Raw genomic sequence first — 13,301 nt, 5'->3', positions numbered from 1 at the left:
TTTTATTGTGTTAACAGTGTCTTATAAAGAGCAATCTTTAATTTTGATCAAATCTATTTTATCATTTTTTTTATTAAATACTTCTTGTATTCTAGCCTAAGGAGCTACAAAGTTATTCTGTAGTATTTTTTTCTAGAATTCGATGTTGTGTTTACTTTGTTTTGATACTGGGAATTTAATCCAGTGGCACTTTGCCACTGACCTACATCCCCAGCCCTTTTTAAAATTTTCTTATTTTGAGACAGAATCTCACTAAGTTGCTGATGCTGCCGTTGAACTTGGAATCCTCCTACGTCAGCCTCCTGAGCCACTGGGATTACTAGATGTGCATTACCATACCTGGCTTCTTCTGGCATTTTTACTGTTTGGGGTTTTATATTTAAGTTTATGATCCATAACTCTTCAACTTTTTTATTGAACTAGTTAAAATATGATGGCATTTGTTCAGGTGATTGTTTTAAAGGCCTTACATAGAGCAGTGTTTCTTAATTGAGTCAGTTTTGTCCCTGTTCCCAGAAGGGGACATTCAGAAATGTTGAGCACATTTTTGGTTGTCATAACTTGGGTAGGGGGAGTGAGGTGCTACTGCCAACTAGCAAGAAGAGACCAGAGATGCTACTAAATATACAAGACAGCACCCATAACAAAATATAGCCTAAAATGTCAGTAGTGTAGAAGTATAAAAACTGACCTGAAGTCCAAACTTATGTACAAAAAAAATTTTTAAATACAATTTATGGGCTTAGTTGTTGATTTGAAAAACTGAGTTGGAGATTCCAAGTCTGTGTGACCAGGAGGTTTAGTAATCCTTGTGGAAACAAAGAGGAGGAGGAGGATTGGGCAAGCTTATGATAATTCAGTTTTTGAATGGAACACTATGAAATGTGGGACTTAAACCCAAGAAAATGTTTCAGGACTAGAAATAAGTAGAAGGTACACGATTGGATGAAATTGATGAGAGAAAGAGGAGATAATAAGGTAGTTTAATGGTGAAAGATGCCTTGTATTTAGAAGACCAGAGACTGATGAAGAGTAAGGTCAAGAGGGAAAGGGCCAGGAGAGCATAGTTCTTGCTATATGAGGACAGGATTTAAAATTGAGGGTGCTTGAAATACTATAGTGATGAGGAAGGAGTGCTAGGAAAGTTACTGAATTTGGAAGAAAGAATGTCTTAGTGATATTATTTTCCCCCCGAAAGAAATTTCTGAAGAGTATTATAGTAAGGGAAGGTAATTTGGTGGTGGCAGGACCCAGATTTTAAGGGTTTGAGAGTAAAGAAGTACAGTGTCAAGTTTAGGTGACTCAAGAGTTGTGATAGTGATGAAATTAAAAGGGGGAAAAGAGTATCTTTAGGGAAAACAGGGGTGAAGGAAAGTTTGAGGGTCTAAGTTTTTAGGGCTGCCATAACAAATCACCACAAACTGAGTGTCTTAAAACAACAGAAATTTGGGCTGTGGCTGTGGCTCAGTGGTAGAGCGCTTGCCTAGCATGTGTGAGGCACTGGGTTTGATTCTCAGCACTTCATATAAATAAATGAATAAAATAAAGGTTCATCAACATCTTAAAAAAAATTTAAAACCAGAAATTTGTTCTTTGACAGTTCTGGAGACCAGTGGGGGAAAAAACTAAATTAACAGGTCAGGGAGGATGAACTCTAGGGAAGAATCCATACCCCCTGCCTTTTTCCAGCTTCTGACAATTGCTATCAATCCTTAGCATTCCTTGGCTTGCAACTGTATCACACCAGTATCCGCCTCTGTCTTCACTTGGTTTCATTCCCTCTGTGTATCTCCATGTTGGAATTTTCTTCTTTATAAAGCACCAGTCAATGGACTTAGGGCCCATTCTAATGAGTATGACCTCATGAAGTACCATGTAGACATGAATTTTGAGGGAATGTTATTCAACCCAGCACTGAGGGGTTTATAAAACTCACTAGAATGGTTTAAAAAAAAAAAGTTTTGGTGAGGATATAGAGACATTAGAGTTGTATTTTATAATGGCACAGCCACTTTGGAAATAGTTTGGCATTTCCTCATAAGATTAAACATGGCATTTCCACACTAGGTATATACCCAAGATAGGTGAAAATGTTTGTCTCCACAAAAACTTGTACACAAATGTTCATAGTACTACTCATAATACCAAAACGTAGTAGGTTGTTTCTACAAACAACCTAAATGTCCATCAGTTGAAAAATAGATAAACGAATTTGGTCTATCCATACAATGGGATATTAACCATAAAAAGAAATGAAGTATTGATACACACTGTAGCATGAACTGTAAAAAGATTGTTAAATGAAAGAAACCAGCCACAAATAGCCACATATTTTATGATTCTATTAAATAGCTAAGATTTGGAGGAGCTGAGATTTGAACCCAAACAACCAGTTTTAAGATTGGAAGTGGCCTCTGTTCTTAACCACTAGGGTATTTTCGTTGCCATAAAATAGATTAAGATATTGAATAATCAAGTTTCTCAAGATTTGTGTGAGGAGTACAAATCACAGTTGAAGTGTAAACTTGAACCCTGTACTAGAGGCAGGTATGTGGAGGTGGGGAAAACATCTCTCTTAGGAAATAATAGAGATACTATACCTGCAAATGACCTAAACATTGCTCTGTTTCTCCCTACCAGTATGAAGTGAAAGCTCCCGTTCCTTCTGCCTGTTTCAGGAATATTTGTAAGCAAATGGCCAAAATGCATGAAGCTATATTTGATCTTCTTCCAGAAGAACAAACACAGGTGAGTAATAATTCCCTCATACTGGGATGTATTTTTGCACAGTTAAGCTTAATTCATATTCTGATATGATTTTTAACCTTTTTTTAGATTGTTAATTTGACCAATGGAACATTGATAAAATTTTCTAATTTCAAAGTGATAGGTGGTAGCTGCTAGGTGAGAGCTATAGCTTTACTATATGATCAGGAATCTGAAAAGCAGATTTTCCATTTGTCCATTTTAAGAGGTCCCAGATTCTACTTAAGTCACTCATTACATTATTACAAGTCTCTGAATATCATAGTTGCCATTTATCAATGAATAATAAAATGTTACTGTGATTGTAATCTAAATTGAAAATGGAAAGAATTAATGATGGTGTTAATAAAATTAACATGTATAATTAAATCATTCTACTTTATCACGAATAATTATATGGAGGAAAAATAGCAAAATGGGGATCTTTGACACTTCTCACCTGTGAAGTTATCGATGCTGTACTCCTGTTGCATTTTATCTGATAATAAAAGTATTATCACAGAGTTCATTTCACTCTTTAATGTCCTCCCTTATCTCTACACTCCTTGTTTCCCTCACCTAGAACTTCAAAGTTTTCAGCATTCCTTTCTTCCCAGTCCCCTTCCCTCTCCTTTAACTTTTTACCTTTATACCAGGTGGTCTCATTTAAGCCTAGTGGTATAAATGATTCAATGTTATAAATACAAGCCTAGCTGTTGTATATCAAGTGAATTTAATTTCCACTGATACTTTTGTTATTTAGACAAGTTTGTTTATTTTGGTTTTTCTCTAATTGGTTGAGTGCATAGGAGTGGTATTTGGGAGTAGAGGATTGTTTTCCTAATGTCTCTTGCCTACTATTTATTCCCAGTGATGGCCTCTCTCGGCCACCCGAGACTTCCACCCTGCATTATTTATTATCACTTCATTAACAACCTCATGACTATCATCCAGCTCCTTTGGAGCAGCTCAGAGTACTGAGGGAGTGCCATAAGATATGAGTGCCCACTAGTTCTCTTTTTTCCTTCTGATTACTTCCTAGCTAACCCTTCCTTTTCATTCCATATGTAAAAACCACCATGTCTGACATTTTGACCTTTTGAATTTGCCATTTGAATTTTGAGAGAAAGACTTAGTACAGGTCAGGGAGCTGGGTATATATTTGCTTCATATTTCTATTTTTGTCATAACTTAAAGGATTCTTTCATCAAAGCTGGGCAAAAGTTGCCACTTAATACCAGTAATTATACAAAACTTCCACTGGTGGTTCTAAATATACACCTTTTTTTAAAAAAATTTTTTTTTTAACAGAGAGAGGGAGAGGGAGGGAGGGAGGGAGGGAGAGAGAGAGAGAGAGTGAGAGAGAGAGAGTTTTAATATTTATTTTTTAGTTATTGGCGGACACAACATCTTTGTTTTGTATGTGGTGCTGAGGATCGAACCCGGGCCGCACGCATGCCAGGCGAGCGCGCAACCACTTGATAAATATACACCTTTTTTCCCATAGAAATATTATTCTACTAAATCATTTCCATAGATCAGTTTTATACAGTTTTAGGGCATACCTTTCTCAAAGAAGTATTGGACCATTCATTAGGTCTGCATGCAGCAATAATGAAATACTTTGAAATGATTTCATTAGTTAGAAACATAAAGGTACTTTTGCCTCTATCATTGTATTTTAAAAAAAAATATTTATTTTTTAGTTGTAGTTGGACACAGCACCTTTATTTTATTTTATTTATTTATTTATTTTTACGTGGTGCTGAGGATCAAACCCAGAGCCTCACACACACTAGGTGAGTGCTCTGCTGCTGAGCCACAACCTCAGCCCTTATCATTGTATTTTTTAAAATCAAGTTTACATATTATAAAACTTTTCACTACCTTTTGTTCTTTTTATCTGTTGTGCTTAATCCCACTTATATATCCCACAGGAGTTCTTCCAAAGTACAGAATGGCAATCTTATTGCTAAATGAGGTATTGTTAAGAAGGGGGGAAAAAGTTTTTGTTCCACTAAGGAGAAGAATGATAATAAAATAAGCAATTACTTATTTTTCAGAGGAGCATTTTAAAAGTTATGTCAAAACAAGGTTTGGGGGCTGGGAATATAGCCCAGTTGGTAAAGGGCTTGCCTCACATGCACAAAGCCCTTCGTTCAATCCCCAGCACCACAGGAAAAAAAAACAACAACAAGGTTTTGTTTTTAATACTTTCTCCAAATAATATTGATAACTCACATGTCTTCTATTTCAGGAGAACTATAAGAAAGCTTATTTTCTTTTCCAGATGTTATTTTTAAGAATTAATGCAAGTTATAAACTTCACTTGAAAAAGCAGTTATCTCACTTAAATGTGATAAATGATGGAGGACCTCAAAATGGGTATGATTTTTAATATATTTTTACCACATATTCTCATATTGAATTGTTTCAATGATTAGTTTTTATCTTTATGCTGTTCTGTCATACTGGGGACCAAAGTTATAAAATCAGCAACATTTTGCTTTTTTCCTCTATGAAGATGCTATCTTGTCTCTCTGTTAGTTTATGTTAAGTTCTTTACATGTTTTGAGGAGTTAGTGTGTCTTTATAATCAGTAGTTTTTTTTTTTCCAAAAGGACTCAGTTCTACTCAGTAGCTCTGAGACTATGTGAAGGTCATTCAATTTCTGTGCCTCATTTGTAAAATGACAAGGATAAAATCTGCCTTAATTCTTTCAGAGTTATGAAAAATAATGTGTAGGTAGGACAGTATATTATAAACTATCAAACAAATTTTATATATTACCTCTGAAATAGTGTATTTTAAAAAGAAAACAGGATTTAGAATCAGAAAACTTGGGTTGAATACTAGTTCTGCCACTTTTTAGCTGGATAGCTTTGAGTAAATCTTATCCTCTGTGTGCCTTAATTTTTTAGATTTAAAATTAGAAATAATGATATTAGTATTAGGTGCTGTGCAAGGGAATGATATTGGCCAAATTATATTGTTATAGTGTATGCATATACATATATGTAACAAGAAGTCCCACCATTATGTATAATTATAATGCAACAATTTTAAAATGAGGGGAGGGAAAACCCGCTCACTGGTGGGGGAGGACCTTTATGTGGTGTCTAAATATTATTCATTAACAGTTTTCTTCTGTAGCTGTGAAGGCCATTTATAAAGTAGCTGGTAGAGATTATATATATTTGGAATTATGAGTTACAGAATACTTATTTCCCTTTGAAGAATCTGGATTGTGAGTGGTTTAGGGAGACACCGTTTTCTTAGCAATTTATTCTATTAAATCATCGTTATAGCTAAAATTACGAAAGGCTGGAATAGTAAGTTTTTATTTTAAATATATCCAGCTCACTTATATCTGTGATGCTTTTTTATGGGTCCCTTCAGTGTCAGTAGAGGAACTGGAAAGGTGAGCTAACCATCTAGTTTTTCTTAGAATAGACTCTCCTTTGTGCCAGACCAAACCATGTACTCTGTGGGCATTATCTCAGACTAACCTTAGAAGACTATTGACTGTTATATTTTTAATCTATCATTCAACATTTTTTAAAATTTAAACCGTACTTACTCATAATATTGAGATTAATTTATATTGTCATTTATTGTGCTCCGATTTCAAGAAAAGAATACCTTAAGTAACTGAATCAACATGTGATTACTAATACTAACATTGAGACAAAGTTAAGCTGAATATCTCATATGGAGTAGTATTTTATTCATTTTTCACAATAAGGAATCCCACACTGTATTGATAAGCTACTGACACAGTTACATTTTTATTTGCCATTTGTAAAGATTTTTTTTTTTCCATCAAATGAATTACACTTGCCATATCACCCATTTGTCCTAACACTCTGATTGCCATACTAGGAAATAATTGTATGTAAAGATCCTTTGGGATTGAGGTATTTTATGGGTGTGTAGGACATCTTTGCTTCACATACATTAATTTAAAAGTCTGCTATCTGGGCTGGTGTCGTAGCTCAGTGATGCAAGCACATGCCTATAATGTGTGAAACCTTGGGTTGCTTCTCACCACACCACCCGCCAAATCTGTGTATTAAATTCTTTTTTGTACTTATAATGCTCAGGAAGCCTGCCCTTTCTTTCCTTTTACTATTTTAGTCCATACATGTATACTGTAGTGACAACCAATCAAAAATAGTTATAAATTCATGCTATTTTAAATCTGATTTTACTGGGTAGAGTTTATAATGAACCTGACTTCAACATGCATTTGTTTATATAAAGTGTTAAATGGTTAACTGTATGATAGCAGGAATCCTGGGAAGAGAAATATGTTGATATTTATCCCTAGGAATTCTGAATTTAAATAATATTGTAGCAGCTGGTATAGGAATCTGAGAGCCTTGCTCATTTATCTGGATAGAAAGAGTGAAATTTAAAATTTTTCTCTCCAATGTTTAGGTTGGTCACAGCAGATGTAGCTTTTTACACTGGAAATCTTCAAGCCTTAAAAGGTCTTAAAGATTTGGACCTAAATATGGCAGAGATCTGGGAACAGAAGAGGTGACAACTCACTGGAAAACTGGGTAGTTCATCTAACCATGAGACATGTATGTTTCTGAAGAATATCTGAATGCCTGTGTTTCGAGAACCTGGAACCCAAAGTGAACTGAGGTGGGGGAAAGGGAAAAGGAAAGTATCAGTGTTGGGAAACTGGATTCAGTGGGATCTACAAGGAATGCCATTTTTGTGCATTCTTAAGTGAGGAGTAACTGATCAGGTGTCTATAACATTTTTCATTCTCTCTGGAAACAGACTCAGGTTTCTTTGGACCAAATCCAAAAGAACACATAGCTGTAACACAGCTGTAGTTGACTAGAATGCTCTGTATACTTTATATTAAAAAATGCTTTGCATTTCTTCCAGTGCAATGAAATTCATATGGTGTCCCACCTTATTTAATGATGGTACAATTTAAAATATTGAAATCTTAGTCAACCTCTGTAGAAAGTTTTCTCTATGAAAGTAAAGCTGTTTGAAAAATTATTTTTTTACAGATCTTTCTATAAAAAATAAACATCTTTTGATTGCTTGGATTTAGGAATTCAGTTTTTGTTTTAGTGACCAATGTCAAGTTTCAGGCTTTGTGTTACATATTTAATCTTTCTACTACCACCATTATGTCAACTGGGTAAAGCCTTCTCAAAAGTCCAAATACATGAAAGAGTAATAATAAAATATTGGCATTTATGCAACTACTAGTTTAAATACTTTTCAGAAGTGGTATACAGAAGGCTACAGTTTAATAGCTGTATTTTTATAAAAGTATCCATGAAGGGTTTGGGTTTTTCCCCCTAACAGGTAAGACTATGTATTCATGTAATATGCCTACTTATGAGTTTAGGTAACATGAAGTATGGTCCCCTTGGAGTCTTGTTTTTAAGTTACTTTCAATGTGTATATGAACAACGACCAGGGAAAAATAGAAATTTTAAAATATGGGCTGCTGTTTGGGGGCCAGAAATACAAGGTATTAAAGACTTTTATGATACCTACCTTCAAAATTAAAATTAGAATCAGCAGCACTCTACAAGTGAAAGTGCCTGTGCCTCACCTCACACTAAGACTCTTGCCTAACCCTGTCAGAGTGCCTAATCTTGTGATTATGTACAATGAAATAGTCTTATTTTGTGCTTTACAGTTTTTTCAAAAGGAAAGCTTGTTTTCTTTCCTTTATCATTACGAAGGTATGTCGTTGATTCTTACGCTGTCTGTCTAAAATAAAGGTGTAAAAAATGATGAGACTTTAAAAGACAACTTTTTTTTTTTTTTTTTTTTAAGTTCGGAAGAATTGGGAAGTATGACTTGATCTACCAGCAGATCTGATTTGTAAGGTTATTCTTGAAAATTTTTCAGTGACGTGAAGCTTTAAGAAAAGGGAACTTACCCCACCCCATTTATCCCTCCTACTACAGTACAAGGATCTGAAAGCAATGTTCTACCTCTGCCCACTCCAATCATTTAGCTGGGGAAAGAAATACCACTTTTTTTCAGTAAATGGAGAGTCTGGAGCGCATGGCAGGCACCCCAGGCTTGGCATTTCCTTTGGAAATGTGTTTTTCTTAGAAATGCAGAAAACTGGACTTAGTAGATAACTAGCTGGTGAGTACTTAAATATTCCAACCCATACAGTGTCTGTTCAGCAAGAGCAAACCATTTTATTTTGCTGATTCATAAAATTAGCATTAAAAAGTTCAAGAATACATGTGTATGGCTTCACCGCTTTATTTTTGAAATCACAGGCAATTCAAAGTGACCATCGCTGAGGCTTCTGTTAATAAAAATCTTCCAACAGAACTGCCCCAGTTTTAGGATTAAACAATATTGCACTTTAAGATGAACTTTCAGGATCCTCTTGAAAGAGGGAAAGTATTGCTCCATCTGTTTTTCTTAAACTAAAAGCATATTGCAGAAAACTAAAAATCAACACTGCAAGGTACAGTAACATAGTCAAGTACCTGCCTACTTTAGAATCCTAGAGACATTTCAATGTAAGAAACTATTTAGCCCATAATTTAGCCCATAATTAGTATAAAGTGTATACAGTATTCTTTTCAGTGGTCCAATATGCGAAGGTTTCCAGATACAATCTTGTTCTCTAATACTGCTCCAGGTGGGATGTCAATTCTGTCGCCATGATTTGCAATGATGATAACTGTTCCCTAACAGGGAAAACAAAGAGCTAAGAATATACTTGCAACTGCAACTGAAATGCAATTATCATACAACAATCACCAAGTTTATGTACAACTCCTTTTACAATGGAGTAACTGTAATGATAAACAATATTAAACATGAAAAGCAAGTAATACTAAGGAAAAATATAATGTGTACGTCTGTCACAGTCCTGACAATAGTCCTAGATTCCCTGCCTCCTTGTCGGAGATGCTGCGAACAATGGGAAGTAGACCCAGTGCCACAGTATAACTACCCTTTTTGAAGGCCATCTGCATTATCCAATACCCAAAAAGCAAGTAACAGATGCTATGCCTAGTGGTGCACACCTATAATCCCAGCTACTTGGAAGACTGAGGCAGGAAAATTTCAAGTTTGAAACCAGTGGGCAATTTAGCAAGACCCTGTCTCAACAAAATTTAAGAAAGGCTGGGGTTTGTAGCCGGGCATGATGGTACACACCTGTAATCCCAGTGGCTTAGGAGGCTGAGGCAGGATGACTGCAAGTTCAAAGCCAGCCTCAGCAATTTACCAAGGCATTTAACAACTCAGCCAGATTCTGGCTCTAAATAAAATATTTTAAAAGGGCTGGGAATGTGGCTCAGTGGTTAAACCTCCCTGGGTTCAATCCCTGGTACAAAAAAAGGAGGAGGAGAAGCAGCGCTGGAGTTGTACTTCAGCGATAGAGCACTTGCCTTGCACGTGCAAGGCCCTGGCTCTGATCTCCAGCATAGTTCTTTGAACTAAAGTAAAAGTTGCACAATTTATATTTTCATACACAGTTCTCTGTTGTTTCGGTTTTGGTACTGGGGATTGAATCCAGGGGTGCTCTACTTCTAAGCTACATCCCCAGCCCTATTTTAATTTTCATTCTGAAATAGGTCTGAGTTGCTTACGTGCCCCCCCCTAAGTTGCTGAGGCTGGTCTTGAACTTGAAACAACCTCCTGACTCAGCCTCACAAGTCACTGGGATTACATGCATGTGCCACTGTGCTCAGCTGGTTGTGTCTTCTTGTTTTTTTAAGGAATAGTTGTACTGTTAAGGTTTCACTTGTCTTGAAATTTTAAATAGTTAATATAAGCAATAAGTTCAGTATATGTGTGTGTTGTTTCTCCCCCCTAAGATCTCTTCATTTAAGCAAGTAACTTTAAGGGTAAGAACACATGAAAAACTAGATATGAGATTTAAAAAAAAAAAAAAAATAGGAAAAAACTTTTACATCTTCAATGGTAGCTTTTACAACCATAAAGTCCCAAGTTTTCAATTCTATGAATATTTCAATGAAATTGATACAGGTACATTAAAATGGGAAATCAATCTATAGCTTATGAATCATTATCAGTAATCATTAGCCTATTTTCTCAATAAAACTCTAAAAATATAAATATTTCAAAGTTACCACAGATGGTATGTTGCTCAAGTTTTTGTGGGTGTCCCATATAAGGAACAATAGGACATAATGGGTTAATACTTAATATTCCTCTATTTCTTATACTAGGCTAGAATACTCAAAAGTACCTAAGTACTACAATAATGTAAACAAATATATTTATACTCATTTACATTACACCTAACATGTATAATCTTCAGATTCCTTTAACAGGATTAGACTATTCAGCATAAATGAACTCACTTTTAAAAATGTTATTCGAATAGTCAACTTTAGAGAGCTAATGCTAGTAGTGATTCTATTTTAAAATTTTGATAAAATAGAGCTGTTCACTATTAGTGTTTGCTTTCCATTTGAATGCTGTATACCACAACATACTTATATAAAATTAGGTTTGTATTTTAACTAGATATATATCTGGTTATACTCCTACTAAATACTGTAATAACCTATTTCATATCTGTATCCACATATTTTAAAAGATTCTTATAAATATATGGTTCAGTCTAAGAAGTACTCAAATAGAGGTAAATTTAGGACTAGAAAACAAAACCTACTTATAAAGCTATAGGAAATGGGATCATCATTAACATACATACCTTTAATGAAACATTTTTGCCAAATGTCACATCCCCTGAAACTGTAAGATGATCCAATTCAAGCATATCTGGTATACTTTCAAATCTTCTTAGATAATCTTGAACCTTTAAATAGAAACAAAAAAATATTTCAAATGGGTTCTCAGGAGCCAGGCGTGGTGGAACACACCTGTAATCTCAGCAGCTCAGGGGCAGGAACATTGCAAGTTCAAAGCCAGTCTTAGCAACTTAGCAGGGTCTTGAGAAACTCGCCAAGACTCTGTCTCTAAATAAAATATAAAAGAGCTGGGGATGTGACTCTGTGATTAAGTATCTCCAGGTTCAATCCCTGGTGCCAAAAAAAGGCAGGAGGTTTTCCCAAAAAAATAAATAATAAATAGTTTAACTGAACTATAAATCATTTTATGGCAAAACTCAAGTTTTCTATGAGAAGCACCTATTATGATCCTGCGCAGAAGAGTCCAGTAGATATGAACATTGTCCTTAAAAATCAAGCAATTATAATACAGTTGAGCCAATCAGATGTGTGGTTTTTTTGTTTTGGGGAGGTTTTTGTTTGTTTTGTTTTTTAAGATAACCAAACCAGCCATCATGCTAAAAGCCAGATAAGTAGAGTTCACATAGTCTGGATAGAGCTGGAAAAAGAATGAATGATCATGCTTTGAAGCAGTCTAGATTGGAACTGCTTTTATGGGATGGACAGGATTCACAAGTGGCTCTCATTTCAAGAACAATAAGACAAATCACCATTATCCCTGTCTTTGTTGGAGTAGGGGTGGCGGGGAGTATTTACTGGGGAACTGAACCCAGGGCTGCTTTACCACTGTTCTACATCCCCAGCCGTTTTTCTTTTTTGAGACAGGGCCATACTAAGCTGCTGAGGCTGGCCTTGAACTTCCAATCTTCCTGTCTCAGCCTCCCCAGTTGTTGGAATTACAGGCTTTGGATGTACAAGCACTAGAGATTGTTCTATGTGATCTCATTTCCTATTTTGCTGAGAAAATAGAAACAATCAGAAATTTCCTTTAGATTCAACCATCCACCATCTTGCCTCCTAGCCCATTACCCTTTTCTCCTAGTACTGGGGTTGGACTATTTCTACTGACTTAAAGCCAACTTCTCCACTGTGTATTAGGTTTTTATGAGTTATTCAAAAATATTGTTTCAGGGATTCTCTACAATGTTTTTTCCCTCCTGGCTGCATTGGTTGCCATTAATGTATATGTAAATTCTCCCATTATTTATTTACATATGTGTACATGTGTGTTTATGTATTTATTTTTGCAATATTGGGGACTGAACCCAGAACCTTACACATGATAGACAAGCAGTGAACTATATTCTCAGCCCTTTTTTAAAACTTGGTGGGGTCCTTTTTTTTTTTTTTTTTTCTTTTTTTTGGAACTGGGGGTCGAACCCAGGGCTTTGCGAATGCAAGGCAGACGCTTTGCCACTGAGCTATATCCCAGCCCCCTTTTTTTAAAACTTTTAAGACAGGGTCTCAGCAAATTACCTAGGCTGGCCTCAAACTGATGATCCTTCTGTCTCAGTCTCCCAAGTAGCTGGGATTACAGGCATATGCCACAAAGCTCAGTAATTCTCCCATATTTAAGAAACAAAACCAAACCGCTTAAATGTTATATTCTTCTCTACCTTCTGTTTATCTTTAAGGCAAAACTTTTGAATGAGCTGTCTATATTCATATCTCTAATCTCTTATTCTCCTAATCTCCAGTTGGACTCCCAAACTTCCATATTGATAAATATATTTACTCTTACTTGAATCAGCAACATGAATGCTTAGTCCCTCTTTCCTGAAACATTCTTTTTCATTTGACTTTCAGGACAGACAC

The 13,301-nt window shown here is 35.5% G+C and overlaps 2 protein-coding genes across 6 annotated transcripts in view; one reads left to right on the top strand and one right to left on the bottom strand.

The window, feature by feature from the left end:
- Vps54 (VPS54 subunit of GARP complex) overlaps nt 1–8,523 on the top strand; it is an 87,233-nt gene extending 78,710 nt beyond the window's left edge. Inside the window, exons 21-23 of the mRNA XM_076832503.2 lie at nt 2,641–2,748; nt 5,036–5,130; nt 7,186–8,523. Coding sequence (XP_076688618.2) covers nt 2,641–2,748; nt 5,036–5,130; nt 7,186–7,291 — 309 coding nt within the window. The 3' untranslated portion in view covers nt 7,292–8,523. The remainder of the gene's footprint in view (nt 1–2,640; nt 2,749–5,035; nt 5,131–7,185) is intronic.
- Nucleotides 8,524–8,993: 470 nt separating this feature from the next.
- The window catches only part of Ugp2 (UDP-glucose pyrophosphorylase 2), a 53,862-nt gene continuing 49,554 nt past the window's right edge, over nt 8,994–13,301 (bottom strand). For all 5 annotated transcript variants that reach the window (XM_077105254.1, XM_076832501.1, XM_076832500.2 and 2 more), the window contains exons 9-10: nt 11,450–11,554; nt 8,994–9,446 (exon numbers count right to left, since the gene is read on the bottom strand). In XM_077105254.1, coding sequence (XP_076961369.1) covers nt 9,339–9,446; nt 11,450–11,554 — 213 coding nt within the window. In that variant the 3' untranslated portion in view covers nt 8,994–9,338. The remainder of the gene's footprint in view (nt 9,447–11,449; nt 11,555–13,301) is intronic.

This window comes from Callospermophilus lateralis, chromosome 14, assembly GCF_048772815.1.
Source record: "Callospermophilus lateralis isolate mCalLat2 chromosome 14, mCalLat2.hap1, whole genome shotgun sequence".
NCBI classification, from domain to species: domain Eukaryota; kingdom Metazoa; phylum Chordata; class Mammalia; order Rodentia; family Sciuridae; genus Callospermophilus; species Callospermophilus lateralis.
Note: the sequence above shows the minus strand (reverse complement) of the source record. Positions and strands in the feature narration are given on the sequence as shown.